Consider the following 12,931-nt stretch of genomic DNA (forward strand, 5'->3'; position numbering starts at 1 on the left):
TTTTTTCTGAATTTTGTGCATTCAAAAAATTAGCCTCCATCAATCTTTACGGACTGCTTTGCAGAGGGGAAGACCTTCACCAGTCAGTCTGGTTAGATTCCGGGGACCTCTGGAACCTTTTGGGGGCTAAGGGATGGGACTTGTCTGGGCTTGAGGGTGTAATTTGCCCATTAGGGAGGTTTGCAAATTTTTTTCCCAGGAGCTCATAATCTCTTGCTCCCTCTAGTGTGTGTCTGCAGTATTGCAGGTTCTTTGGTGCTGCAGCAGGAAGCCACCCCACTCTCTTTTCTCATTGGCCCCCAGGCATCCAAATTACATCTGCTTCCCATCAGCCCCACAAGTCAGCCAAGACCAGTTCCTCGGGCAACCTTCCAGAAAACTGAAAGACCAGACACCCTGTTCTTCCTCCCTCCCAAGGATGAAGCTGTGAGTTGGGCACTTTCCCGTGACTGAGCTTGGACTGGAGTACTGCAGACCCTCTGGTACGAAACTATGCCAGTTCCATCAGCACTCCAAGTGAGGCGAGACAGAAAACCAGTGACTTGGACAGCCCTCCAAAACATTGGCTCTTTTGACAAACTTTCCTGTCTTCTCACTCCCTATGGTGGAGAAACCACAGGCCAGGGGCTGAGCTGTGCTAGCTTGGGGAAGGGGTGGTGGCAGGCAAAGCAACTGGCTCTTGTCTGTTTCAGTGTGGCTTTGCCCTCAGTTCTCAGCTTTGCCCTCGCCTAGGATACTGCAACTTTCTTACCTGGCTTCTGAAGTTCTCACAAAGGTATTTTGGTCCACATGTTGTTAAATCAGTGTCTCTGGAGAAAAGAGAGCTGGAACTTCCTATTCCTCCATCTTGTTAAGCTCTCCTTCAAAATGTTTCTTAATTCTTATCTGAGTTTTAATATCGTGAGATATGATAGTGAAGGAATAATGTTGAAAAGCAGCAGCATGGTCAGAAAATACTAAGTGGCCTGAAAGTAAAGTCAGGACCAGAGAAGACAAAACACATTATTGTTCATAGGAAAAACTTTCTTAAGAGCCTGGCGGAATTATATTCAGGAAGCTTATTAGGAGCCTGCCATTCATACTCAGCACATATTAGGTGACCGTCTACTGTGTGTTGATCAATGGTCTACTTGCCAAAAGGCACTGTCTTTGTGGAACTGATTGTATTTGGAAAACAAATGATATACTTTTAATATGAGCTGACTACAGTGTAAGGGTGAAAATGATATGGTTCCTAGCCTTGAAGAAATTTAGTCCACTGACAATACAAATGGGTAAGAAAACATTTGCAATATCTTGTGTCTTAGGCTGTTGTAGGGTAAGCCTTATTGTTGAAGATTAGTGGACGAAGGAGGCTGAAGAAAGCTGCACCAAAAAACGTATCTAACCTGGCCTTGATTAAAGAACTCATACTCATCAAAAAGTTTATTCCAAATTCCTCAAAAGTCAAAGAAAAGGCATTATTAAAGCAAAGAGTACAGCTGAATGTGGGTACAGCTCACTAGACCCAACATTAGAACCAACAGTGGGGCAATGAGGGACAGTTTTAGCAAAGACTTCAGGTGGGCATATTCAGAAGCTAGGTCAGGGTTTTAAATTTTTTTTCGGGCCAGCCGAGTGGCACGTTGGTTAAGAACTGGCTTGGGATCCCAGAGGGCCCCGGTTCGGATCCCACATATGAGGGCCAGTGACACTGCCCTCTACAGCTAAGATGCTGAACAACAGCTCAACCTGGAGCTGGGCTGCCGTGAGTCGCCAGAGACGGCGTAGGCTGCAGCCCCTGTGGCAGTGGGTTTCCATGGGCTACCGTATGTAGCCAGCAGCCAGCGTGAGTGGCCAGCAGCTGCAGTGAGCGGCCATCCAGAAGCCGGCAACTGATCTGCCTCGCCTGGGAAGAGCGCAATGATGGTGCCAACTTGGGCCAGTGAAGCAATGTCCTCCACAACTAGACTGAAGAACAAAAGGACAGCAACTTGTTTGTTCCCCTTCCCCCCAATTCCCCAGCGCTGTTCCCATCCCCCAATTCCCCAATAAAAATCTTTAAAAAAAATTTTTTTTCACAGGATAATTTTTGCTATCCATTATAATTGAATTTCTAATAATTATTAACATTTATTAAGTACAAATGTAGCACATTGTGGTGATGGTTTCACATGCTGAGTCCTTCTTCCTCACACCATCCCTGAGGGAGGTGCTACGGTTACCTTCATTTCACAGCTGAGAAAACAGGTTTGGGGAGTTAAGTGACTTAGTTAACTAAGGAGGGGGAAATGTGAGAGCTACCTTCATCTTTCTGACTCTACGATGTTTGTTCTTAACCACTATGACTGTTAGGAATACACTTAGCTCCAAGAACAAAAAACCTTAAAAAAAAGTAAAGTTTATTTTTCTCACTTAAGAAGTCCAGAGGATTTAGTCTAGGGCTCTTATCTTGAGGTTGTCTTCAGGGAATCAGGTCTCTTTTCTTACCCTGCTGTCCTTAATGTGTGCCTCTGACCTCACACCAAGACACAAAATGGCTGCTATGTCCCAAGGCATCATATCTGCATTCCAGGAGTATAGAAGGGAAATAGCAAAAGTCAAAAGGATTTCAGAGAGGCCTTACCTTTCTAAGAGGATAGCCCTCCTTAGAAATTCTAGCCTGCATTTCATTGGCCAGCCAGCTCTAGCCGCAAAGAAGGCTAGGAATTCAGAGTTTTGCTTTCCAGTCTTTATAAAGTAAAAGGCAAAAGAAAGCGAGCTGGGTGGGTGTTGAGTGAGCCAACTTAAATAGTACATGGAAGAAATAACCTACAAAATCACTCTGCCCAATTACACGCCTGGTAAAATGTAAGTTATTAATCCTAGCATTGAGTGCTCACATGATCTAGTCCTTTCTTTTCCATATGTTCTCTCTGTTCTCTTCAGCCAAACCTGATTGTTTTTTCTCTTATCCAACATGTATTTCCACTGAAGTTCCCCACTTCCTTCCCCTCAGTAGTCAAAATGGCTGCATTCTGCAACTAAACATGTATTAGTGTTAGAATAGACTGAGCGTGACAATATAACCAAAACTATACCTTAAACACGAGAGAATTTTTATTTTTCTCCCTCAAAACGCTCTAGGTCAAGGGCCAGGAAGGAAGCCTCCAGTATCTCCAACGACCTGGGTTTCTTGTATTTTGTTGGTATGCTATCTTCCACAGGCAATTTCTGGCTCATTCAATTTTGAGTGCCCCAGGACAGCACATAGTAGGTATAAACAAATGACAAGGAATTAGAGAGGTTAGAGTGAAGGAATAAAAAAGTGCTTTTACACTTTTCACCTTCTGCTTGGAGTTAACAGTTCTACCCAAGCTCCACTAGATGGCAGCACATACACATAAACAGTGTATGAATGTGAGACGCCTAGTACTAAAAACTGAGGAACCTGAACTACAAGTCCCATCATGCACTTTTAAGCACCTGACTTGGTTCTGTACAAAAGTCTCAAGTTTGTTGCTCGCTCAGTGATCTGGAGGACGCCATCCACTTGCTGCTCTAAAGTAAGATTTCCTAATATATTTTAAATGCAACTTTGGACTGGGAAAAGGGGAGGTTGAATTTTTAGATGTTGATTTGTTCTACACATTACCTATTTCAGGATTAATCTCAGCAGTTAATTCAGGATAAAGGTGTGTTTTTACCAAGTTTGAAACTCTGGTATATTAGTTTTTCAAAACAGCCAAAGAAGAGAGAATTTTACAGTGTCTTAAGTGAACATTTTTCTTCTTGGCCTATGAAAATAGAGTTCCTGAAAATACTCTGTGTCTCTGCTAATGGGAAATTGATGATTCCAGTATTTAGAGTAAGAAAGCCATCATGTGTGCTTTTTCACGTTGGATGTTTTGAAAGTTGCCTTATTTTACCGTTTCAGGTCACTTTTGCACTCATTTCCCCACATAAATCCGTTTTAGTTTGATGGTGCAGTTTTACCTAATAGTAAGGCTTTGGCTCCAAAATCCGGTCCCAGAAAGACAGGGAGGCCCTTGGGGGAGGTTTTCAGAGGGAGCAAAGCGGCTGTTGTGTGCCTCAGCGATGATGCAGGATACTTAGTGTCAGAGGCAGACGCCTGGCATGTGCCTTCGCAGTACCATGTGCCAAAAGTCACTAATAACAACGGTGTAAAGTAATAGCTTTTTACAACACCGTGCTCAAGATTGGGTGGGGGTAAAGATTATTGGAATCTCTTACTTTCTAAAGTATATATTGAATGTATCTCTTAACTCTTTCCATGATTGAAGTGAAAATGTATCACTCGTGCAAGGAGAAAGAAACAACAGTGCAAATTCATTGCCTCAAAGAAGGACTGGCACCATAAAAGCCCAGCTTCTGTCGCATAACACACGTGCACTAAATCAGAGAACATCCCGGTGAAGTTGTCAGCTGGTCCCTGGAGGCAGTTCTAACGTGTTGTTAGGCCCTCCGAGGACTCCGAGATAGAGTTAACCAGGCATGGATTTTATTAGGGGGAGCGGTGATGTGGAAGAAAATGAGGAGGGAACTACGAGGTCTGGGACAGCCGGCAAAGCACGACGGAAGTCCGTCCTCAGGGGGAAGGAGAGGGGTGCCTGACGGTGGGAGCATCCAGATAGCCAGCCTTGAGGTTTGCGGGAGGGTCGGGGAGGCCGGCGGGAGGAGCGCCTTGTCCCCCTAGCAATGGGTCCGCTTGAGTGTTTGCGCCACATTCATACACTGCCCACAAGAAAGTGGTCTCAGTACCAACTCAGCGATGGGTTTCAGAGCGCGGGTGGGCTAGTGGTCAGTTACCGGCTGGGGTCCGGAGGCACAGGCCCCTGGCACCACCTGGGGTCCACTGGGTGTGCGAATGAACCAGGTCTTCTCTTGAAACTGCAGTCAGGAGGCCTGGATTTGAATTCACAGCAGTAAAACACTGGGTGAAGCGCATAATTTCTTTGAGGTCAGTGCATTGGCGACCAGGCCTGGTCTCATCTCTTAAATACTCTCTTATCCACCCCCTTCTGCTCCTGCCTGCTCGCCCCCTGCCCAGGTCAGTTCTCCACAGTGACCTTTCTAAAATACATGTCTGATCATGTCGCTTTCTTTCCATACATCCTTCAGTGTCCAATGCCCACAGAAGTAAGCCCCTCAGCAGGTGGACCTTGGACAAAGGGAGGGATTGAAAGAGAAGTGCCCTTTGTTTACAGCAAAAGGCCAAGCGTGGCTGAAGAGAACAGAGATCAGTTCAAAAAGAAAGGACTAGATCATGTGAGCTCAATAAGCAAGACTAGCTAGCTACCTGTACTTCATCAGGCAGGTCATTGAGCAGAGTGACTGTGTAGGTTATTTGTGCATGTATTATTTAAGTTTGTTCACTGGACACCCACCCAGCTCACCCTCACCTCCCCCCCCCGCTTTTTTTTTTGCCTGGAATGTTTCTATGATGCCATCTTGTGACTTGGTGTGAGGTCAGAGGCACACTTAAGGACAGCAGAGTTAAGCGAAAGAAGTTGGTTCCTTGAAGACAGCCTCATTTAATCATCATTTGACTCTTCACCACCCCCAACCTCATCACTAGCCATTCCTCTCACCCTGAGACCTACAATCCAAGCACTGGCCAAATAGCTCACGCACATCACATGTCACCTACATCCGAATTTCTCAGTCCTCTCTGTTAAAAATTACTGATCGTATCTGTTAAAGTGTCACTGCTGCATGCTTTAACTTTAAAAGAAGATCAGCAGCGTTGTGGGATGGGATGTTCACATAGCAAGAGTCAGGACAGCTGAGTTTAGTTCTGGCTCTGCTGCTGACCAGCTCTACGACCTTGAGCAGGTCAGGTCAATTTCCTCATCTGTAAAGTGGGGGCACTGACATGATTTGATTTCCCAATTCTCTTGTTCAATGAGTGTCTAAGGGTAATGGTGAAATCTTTCCAAGGGACAAGAAAAAAATCATAGACTATTGATAGTGCAAACCCTGACAAAAGTTTATAGGAAAGAAAGCGAGAAGCAGCCCAGGTAGTAAGGACACACAGCGCCGTAGAAGTGTGTGCCGGAACAAGGGGGAGGTGGTGGTCAGGGGGAGGATTCCACTCCTGCTGGACCAGCATCAGAGGCCCTTTTCTCCAGGTACTGAAGTAACGAAAGTTAGGTTAAAGTTTGGTGTCTCTCTGCCCCAGTTATCACTCCAGTGGGTTATGCTAAATGTTTTTGATATACAAGGTATTCAGAGTAAGCATTCTTGGAGAAGTCAGATGGTGGAACTGTTTGTACAGAGGAGCTATCTTCAAGTTCTTAAAGGTGTATGTTGAACCATTCATTCTACAGTAAATGTTACTGCCAGTATAGGGCTATGGACTACGGTGTAAGCCATTAAATACATCTGTCTTTAAATTAAATCACAGGTTCCATTATGGGTCGACTTGATGGGAAGGTCATCGTCCTGACAGCTGCTGCCCAGGGGATCGGCCGGGCAGCTGCCTTAGTAAGTTGCCATCTCGTTGTTGCTCACTAACTGTTGAGGTATTGAATTATGTAGACAGATTCCATGGTTATTTAATTCTGCTCTACTTTTTTTTTTAATTGACTTTTGTGCTTCTGTTGTCTAAAGTTACAAAACAAAAAGCCACCACTCCTGACCCCAGGCAGATGAAGGAAAGAATAGCTCACATGTTTGTTATGTGACATCACTAACAACTTTTGACTCTGAGAAATTTATTTCTCTGCCTCAGTTTCTTTGCTCCATAATAAATTTACTGCAGAGGCACTAGAGGAGTGCATAGCTTTCTGAAATTATGTCAATTCAGATAAAGGACGCCAGCTTTATAAGACTATCTGGTTACCTTCACCTTCTAATTTATATCAACATTATACCCCCTACCCGAACTAATCAGGCACTTTAAGAATAGTGGCAGGGTATTGTTTGACATTTATGAAAACAGTAGTATAACCTTAAGAGGAAAAATGGTGAAATAACCTGTTTTTCTCTTATTTGGAATGTAGTAAGAACCTGCTCAGAAATGAAATGTAGTCTATCAAATCACAGAATAGTATTTTGAGAGGTGTTCATAACAGAGTTTTAGTTTTTTAAAAACACTATTTTGTTTGATATTACTTAAAGGGACAAAGTCAGATGACAAGCACAATGTATGTCACATTGTTCTAATTCATGATAAAAATAATAACAATGGGAAGGGTGAAGTGAGACTAGATAGTTTGAAATTCCACCTGTTTTATATGGGGAAAAGCAATGAAAATAAGCAATAAAAGGGAAAAGGCTAAGTGGCTTTCCATTCATGAGGACAGCTAAACCTAGTAAACAAAAGATTTATTTGTGCATTGTGTCTACCAGGCTTTTGCAAGAGAAGGTGCCAAAGTCATAGCCACAGATATCAATGTGTTCAAACTTCAGGAACTGGAACAGTACCCGGGTAAGTAATTCAGCCACTTAAACTTGGGATTCAGCGTCTACAGAACAACAGTACTCATATGTGCTGAAAGGGAATTCCTTAGCTGCTGAGCTCCACTGGCCTCCTTTTTAGAGCATGACTCTGCTATCAAATTTATATTCTGTGACCCTACAGACAAAATCTGCACACTTAAATGCATAAACAAAAGTTTAGATGTATACTTAAAATTTTTCATTTATCCAACATGTGGAAGGATTCAGTACCTAATAAGAAAATTATATGTAAAAATTTAACGGTTGTTACCTTTTCATGACAACTTTTCACTCCCATGCCCTCCTCCCCTAAGGGCAGTGCTGACCAATAGAAACACAACGTGAGCCATATGTGTAGTTTTACATTTTCTAATTTTTCTAGTGGCTACATTAAAATGTAAAAGGAAACAGATGTAAATTCATTTACTAATATATATTTTATTTAACTCAATATATCTAAAATAGTATCATTTTCACATAATCAAAAAATTATTAATGGAATAGCTTACATTCTTTTTTTCATATTAAATCTTTGAAGTCCATGTGTATTTTACACTCACAACACATTTCAGTTCAGACGAGCTGCATTTCAAGTGCTCAATAGCCACAGCTGGCTAGTGGCTACCTTAGGCGACACCTCAGCCCCAAAATCATATATCATGATTAGAAACCCAAAGAGATGACCCAAATTATTTAGGTGTGTATCATCCTTTACTCTGCCACACTGAATTCAACTCCAATATCAAAGAACTTCAGTCAGAGTTACTCTGAAAGAAATCAGAACAGAGAGCTCATTTGAAAATTAGCTGTTCCTACAAAACAGAACAGGTTACAGGATCAAACACCAATTAGTTCACTGATTTCGTTAACTGAATTAGACTGTGTTGAATTATCATTCCAGCACTCAAAGTAAAGCTATTGTACTGGAAAAGCACAAAGGGAAAGAAGGCTTTCTGAAACTCAACTTCAGTCTTCCCTTTCTTTGTTTATTCATATTGTATTACTACATCCAAAAGAGAATAATAAAATAAATCATATATATATTTTTTTAAACACAAAAATAATGACTGCTGCTTTCATTAGAGAAGGTTGGGGGGGAGAGGGGTGTTTAGGAACCAGTACAGTGTGTATCTCTCAGACCCTCAGCCAGATCTCTCAAGCTATCAAGTGCTTCATCCCTTCTTCTGACCTCTCATTTCTTCTCCTGCAATGTAGTCCAAAAATTAGTGATGGTACCCTTGACCAAGACAGTGATTTCAATAAATAATGCAATTGACATAAAGGTAAAACTCACAAATAGAAACAATCTCTTATCCCTCTACCCTTGCCCCTCCCTGTCAAACAGACAGAATTCAGAATTTCTGTAGCAGTTTTTACTCAGCCTCTGGGAGAAAGAATGGCCAAACATGGCCCATTTTCAGTCAGTACTGCTGGCTTACTGAGAAGCATCTAATATAGGTCATTCATACTGCCATCTAAAATCTTCACTCAGAAAAGAACTTTATTCTTCAATCCAGAAAATGGAGAGAAAGGGAGGGAGAGAGAAGTGTGTTTTTGGGAGGTCCTGATTGGGAGGACTTCAAGATTTTTACTAATGAGAGTCTTCAGACCTTACTAATTGCCAACAATCCTATGAAGCCTTACTGGGCAGATACTGCACTCTTCACACTTCCAAACAGCTGGTCTTCAAGACTAGACGCATTTTATGGGTATAGGTAAGTAGTGTCTTTTGTTTTATCTTTCAGGCATTCAAACCAAGGTCCTCGATGTCACAAAGAAGAAACAAATTGATCAGTTTGCCAAGGAAGTTGAGAGACTTGATGTTCTCTTTAATGTTGCTGGGTAATTCAGAACTTTTTTGATTTTGCTCTCCTTATAGAACGTTTTCTGTGACTTTTATTAAGAGAATTTTGATAATATGGCCAAATTACTCATTATGAACCATAATATATTTCTTGGGAAGTGTGGCCAAATTCTGGACAGAATTTTTAGTACAAGTATAGAAATTGACATGGGCTTGGGGCCTAAAGGCAATTAAGGTCTACTCAAGACAACTGATATTAATCCAAAGCTATTGATCTTCTTAAGGCTGGTAACAGGCTCACACCAATAGACTTGTCACTAATGTTCCAACAGGACTTACAAAATAAAATGAAAAACTGGTTTCCAGTAGAGTATCTTTAAAATGAAGTATATTTACTAGATGCCAAGTACTCAGTGTATTGAAATGCATATGTTCCCAATTTTTGGCACAATATTCTAGCAACTTATTTACACCTCCCATGCTCAGTGTTTTTTATTGGGACAATAAATCCCAGCACAAGAAGTTTTGTTGTTGTCCTTTTATATACAGCACAAAGAGAATGGCTTAATTATTAGGGTGGTACCAAACTTGCTGAACCCCAGTGAATGCTAGAGACTGGAACCGAAGCAGCTACATGTGAACACGGTGACTGCTGGTCCTCTCCCTTCCGAGGCATGACAGCAGAGATGAACACAATGGAAGCTTACACGGGAACGAAGTAGATATATTCTGAAGTTCCATTTTTCTTACATGCTGCTGCACTGATAGAAAAATCCTGGAGCCTTCCAATATATTTTTGTGGTTCTTCCTAACCATGCTTCAGAGTGGGGGGAGGGGGAAAATCCCAGTCTGTCCATAGTTAACCATGTGTTACAATGTATGGGGATTAAATTAAAGCAACAATTTGTAATAATCTATTTTATAAATAACCTGCTCATCCATCATATGAGAATATACCCAGAGCCATGAAAAAAAAAATCAACTAGCAAAATTAGCTTTTGAGCATCAATTAAATTTTTAGCTAAGTAAAGGATATAGAAACAGAGCATGTGTGGTTCTTGCTGTTGTTCGACTGAAGCAGATGACAGCAATCATAACCAACAGTATTTTGTCATTAATTACATCATTTTGGCCCAGGGGACAGTGAAATCAATTAGGACTCCAATTTTTAGAAAGCTTCCTAGAGGAAACGTGACTGGAAAAAGTGTGTTTATTTTACAGGTTTTGTTTTGTTCTGCTTTGTTTATTCAACGTTACAACTGTACCATATAGATATTACTTTGCTCCCCTGAGATGTTTGTTTTCCTTGCAATTTTGATTTCCCTTGAGAATGTTAAATCTGTGCCACCTGAGGGCACTGTTGTTCTTGAAAAAGAAGTCAGGGCAGGTGTCACCTTTTATTTGTGATGTGTCCTGTGTAGTTTGGTATACACCTTCTTATGTTTGGTGGCCCCAAACTCTTGTCTTCTTCTTTTAAAAGAAGGATGTTGTTTTCAAATAAATTTATTTAACTTAGGTTGTTTGGATACTTACTAACCTAATGTACTAATATTATGTTGGAATTGTTAAAAATCTTGGTAAGGGAAAGGACAATGGTCTAAGTCAATAAATCACAGTAAAAATGAGGAGGACATGGAATAGAAAAGTCTTTATAAGTGATCCCTCCCCCCAATCCCTCCTACTGTTTAATCACTATTCCAGTTTTGTCCACCATGGAACCATCCTGGACTGTGAAGAAAAAGACTGGGACTTCTCAATGAATCTCAATGTCCGCAGCATGTACCTGATGATCAAGGCATTTCTTCCTAAAGTAAGATGGCCACCACCTCTAGGATAAGCACCATTGGATAAGTAGGTCTTCTTATTGTCATATAGAAAGGATCCCACATGCACAGAGGAGTGAAATTAGTTAACATAATGACTAACCTGTGTTGAACATTTATATCAAGGAATTTAATATAAATTAACTAATTGAACTTTCCAGTTTATCCATTCAGGGAATATTAAGCACTTTCTATGTGCCAGGCTTTAATCTCGGTGCAGAGGACATATCGGAGAACTAAACAAAGTCCCTCTACAAGGGAGGTCCCATTTTTGAGGGGTGAGACAGGATAACATTTAGTCAAATTAACATATATCATGTGGGGTGGTTATAAATGCCCTGAAGAAAAAGAAAAATTTCAGCAATAAGGTGAAATTTTCATAGCGATCCTAATGAAGGGAGGGAGTGAACCATTCAGGTATCTGGGGAGAGGGTTCCAGGAATAGGGACAGCAAGGAGGCATGTGGCGCCAGACAGTCCAAAGAGGTGGGCACCACTTTATCACATCCGTGGTACAGAGGATGAGACTGGGAGGCTACGTAATTTGCCCAGGCTCACAACTAGCAAGTGGTTAGAACCAGGATTCAAACACTGAAGCTGGGCCCCTTCTTGAATTTCAGGGTCTAGGAAAACACCCTCAAGATGGATGTAGCCTATTGCTTCTCTCTACCCTGAGTATTCTGCTTGCACTCCTGTTTTTAGCTGAGCTGCAGAGATACCAGAGAGGTGGGAGACAATGTGTGCTAAAGAGAGTTGTCCTCCTTTCTGCTACCATTGAATTCTCCAGCCTTCACACACTCATCAACGTTTTTAATTTTATTTTACAAACAAGCATAAAGTACCTTTTGATAGAAAGCACCACACTAGGTGCTCTGGGGAAGGGAGGTATAAATATGAAAAACATTGACTTCAAATGATCTTATAACCCAATAGGAACAGACAGCATGGGCTCAGACAGTAAAAGGGGTTGACTGAGTACAGAACCAGTTCAATTCAAAATGGTAAGTTGAACCCTAGTGAAATGCAGAGAGCCATTCTTCTCTTCCATCCCAGCTGGATTAGATGACTGACATACTGAAAGCTGCCCAGCCGAGGGCAGGAGAAAAGCTTTTTAATGCAAGGAAGGGCGGTACTTTGCTCTGAACATTTGACCTAAGGTCCAGAAGGACCCAGATGAATGGAAAAGGAAAATGAGAAAAACTGACTTAGGAACAAAGGAGCTTTTTAAATCTACTTGTTTGTACCTAGAGGGATCTTTGGGTGGGTCCACAGAATGTTGAACAGGCATATTTTTTAAAAATATAAATTGTCTTTTTTGCTTATTGAAAGTTCATGAGACTCTATATTATTTAGAACTTGAATGTATCCTAGGCTAAGACTGATCCTTAGCATAGGATATGGGAGAGAATCAGAGGCTATGGTTAAAGGGGAAACTGTAGGTCACAGTGGGTAAGACTTGTGCACATGTATGGGACTCATTTGTCAAACAAGCCTACTTTGTGTCTGGAAAGCTTTACGGATATCAGCGAAGGAAGCAGGTTTGGGGTACAGTGGAGCTAAAATTTAAACTTGTAAGTAAGTGTTAACTTTTAAAATGCCAAACGCTAACTTGTAAATTAGTGAGTTTGCCTATGATTTAAAACATCTAAGCAATAATCCCTCTGAGCCAATAACACTCATTTGTTAAAAAAAAAATCCCGAGAGATATTAATGACTCTAATAGGAAATCAGGAGTCAGTGACATTTTTTTTTAATTTTTTTTAATGTTAGTTTCAGGTGTACAGAACAATGCAATAGTTACCATTTTCACCCTCACAAAGTAACAACCCCCCTCCCCCCATCTATTGCCCTCCCACCCCCGATATCATGCTTATCTATTACAA

The 12,931-nt window shown here is 41.4% G+C and overlaps 1 protein-coding gene across 1 annotated transcript in view; it reads left to right on the top strand.

The window, feature by feature from the left end:
* The first annotated feature begins 3,443 nt into the window (after window positions 1–3,443).
* BDH2 (3-hydroxybutyrate dehydrogenase 2) overlaps window positions 3,444–12,931 on the top strand; it is a 22,739-nt gene continuing 13,251 nt past the window's right edge. Inside the window, exons 1-5 of the mRNA XM_019625891.1 lie at window positions 3,444–3,524; window positions 6,386–6,465; window positions 7,333–7,411; window positions 9,168–9,264; window positions 10,928–11,036. Of these exons, the coding sequence (XP_019481436.1) occupies window positions 6,394–6,465; window positions 7,333–7,411; window positions 9,168–9,264; window positions 10,928–11,036 (357 nt within the window). The 5' untranslated portion in view covers window positions 3,444–3,524; window positions 6,386–6,393. The remainder of the gene's footprint in view (window positions 3,525–6,385; window positions 6,466–7,332; window positions 7,412–9,167; window positions 9,265–10,927; window positions 11,037–12,931) is intronic.

Source organism: Hipposideros armiger, unplaced genomic scaffold (assembly GCF_001890085.2).
Source record: "Hipposideros armiger isolate ML-2016 unplaced genomic scaffold, ASM189008v1 scaffold_641, whole genome shotgun sequence".
Classification (NCBI taxonomy): domain Eukaryota; kingdom Metazoa; phylum Chordata; class Mammalia; order Chiroptera; family Hipposideridae; genus Hipposideros; species Hipposideros armiger.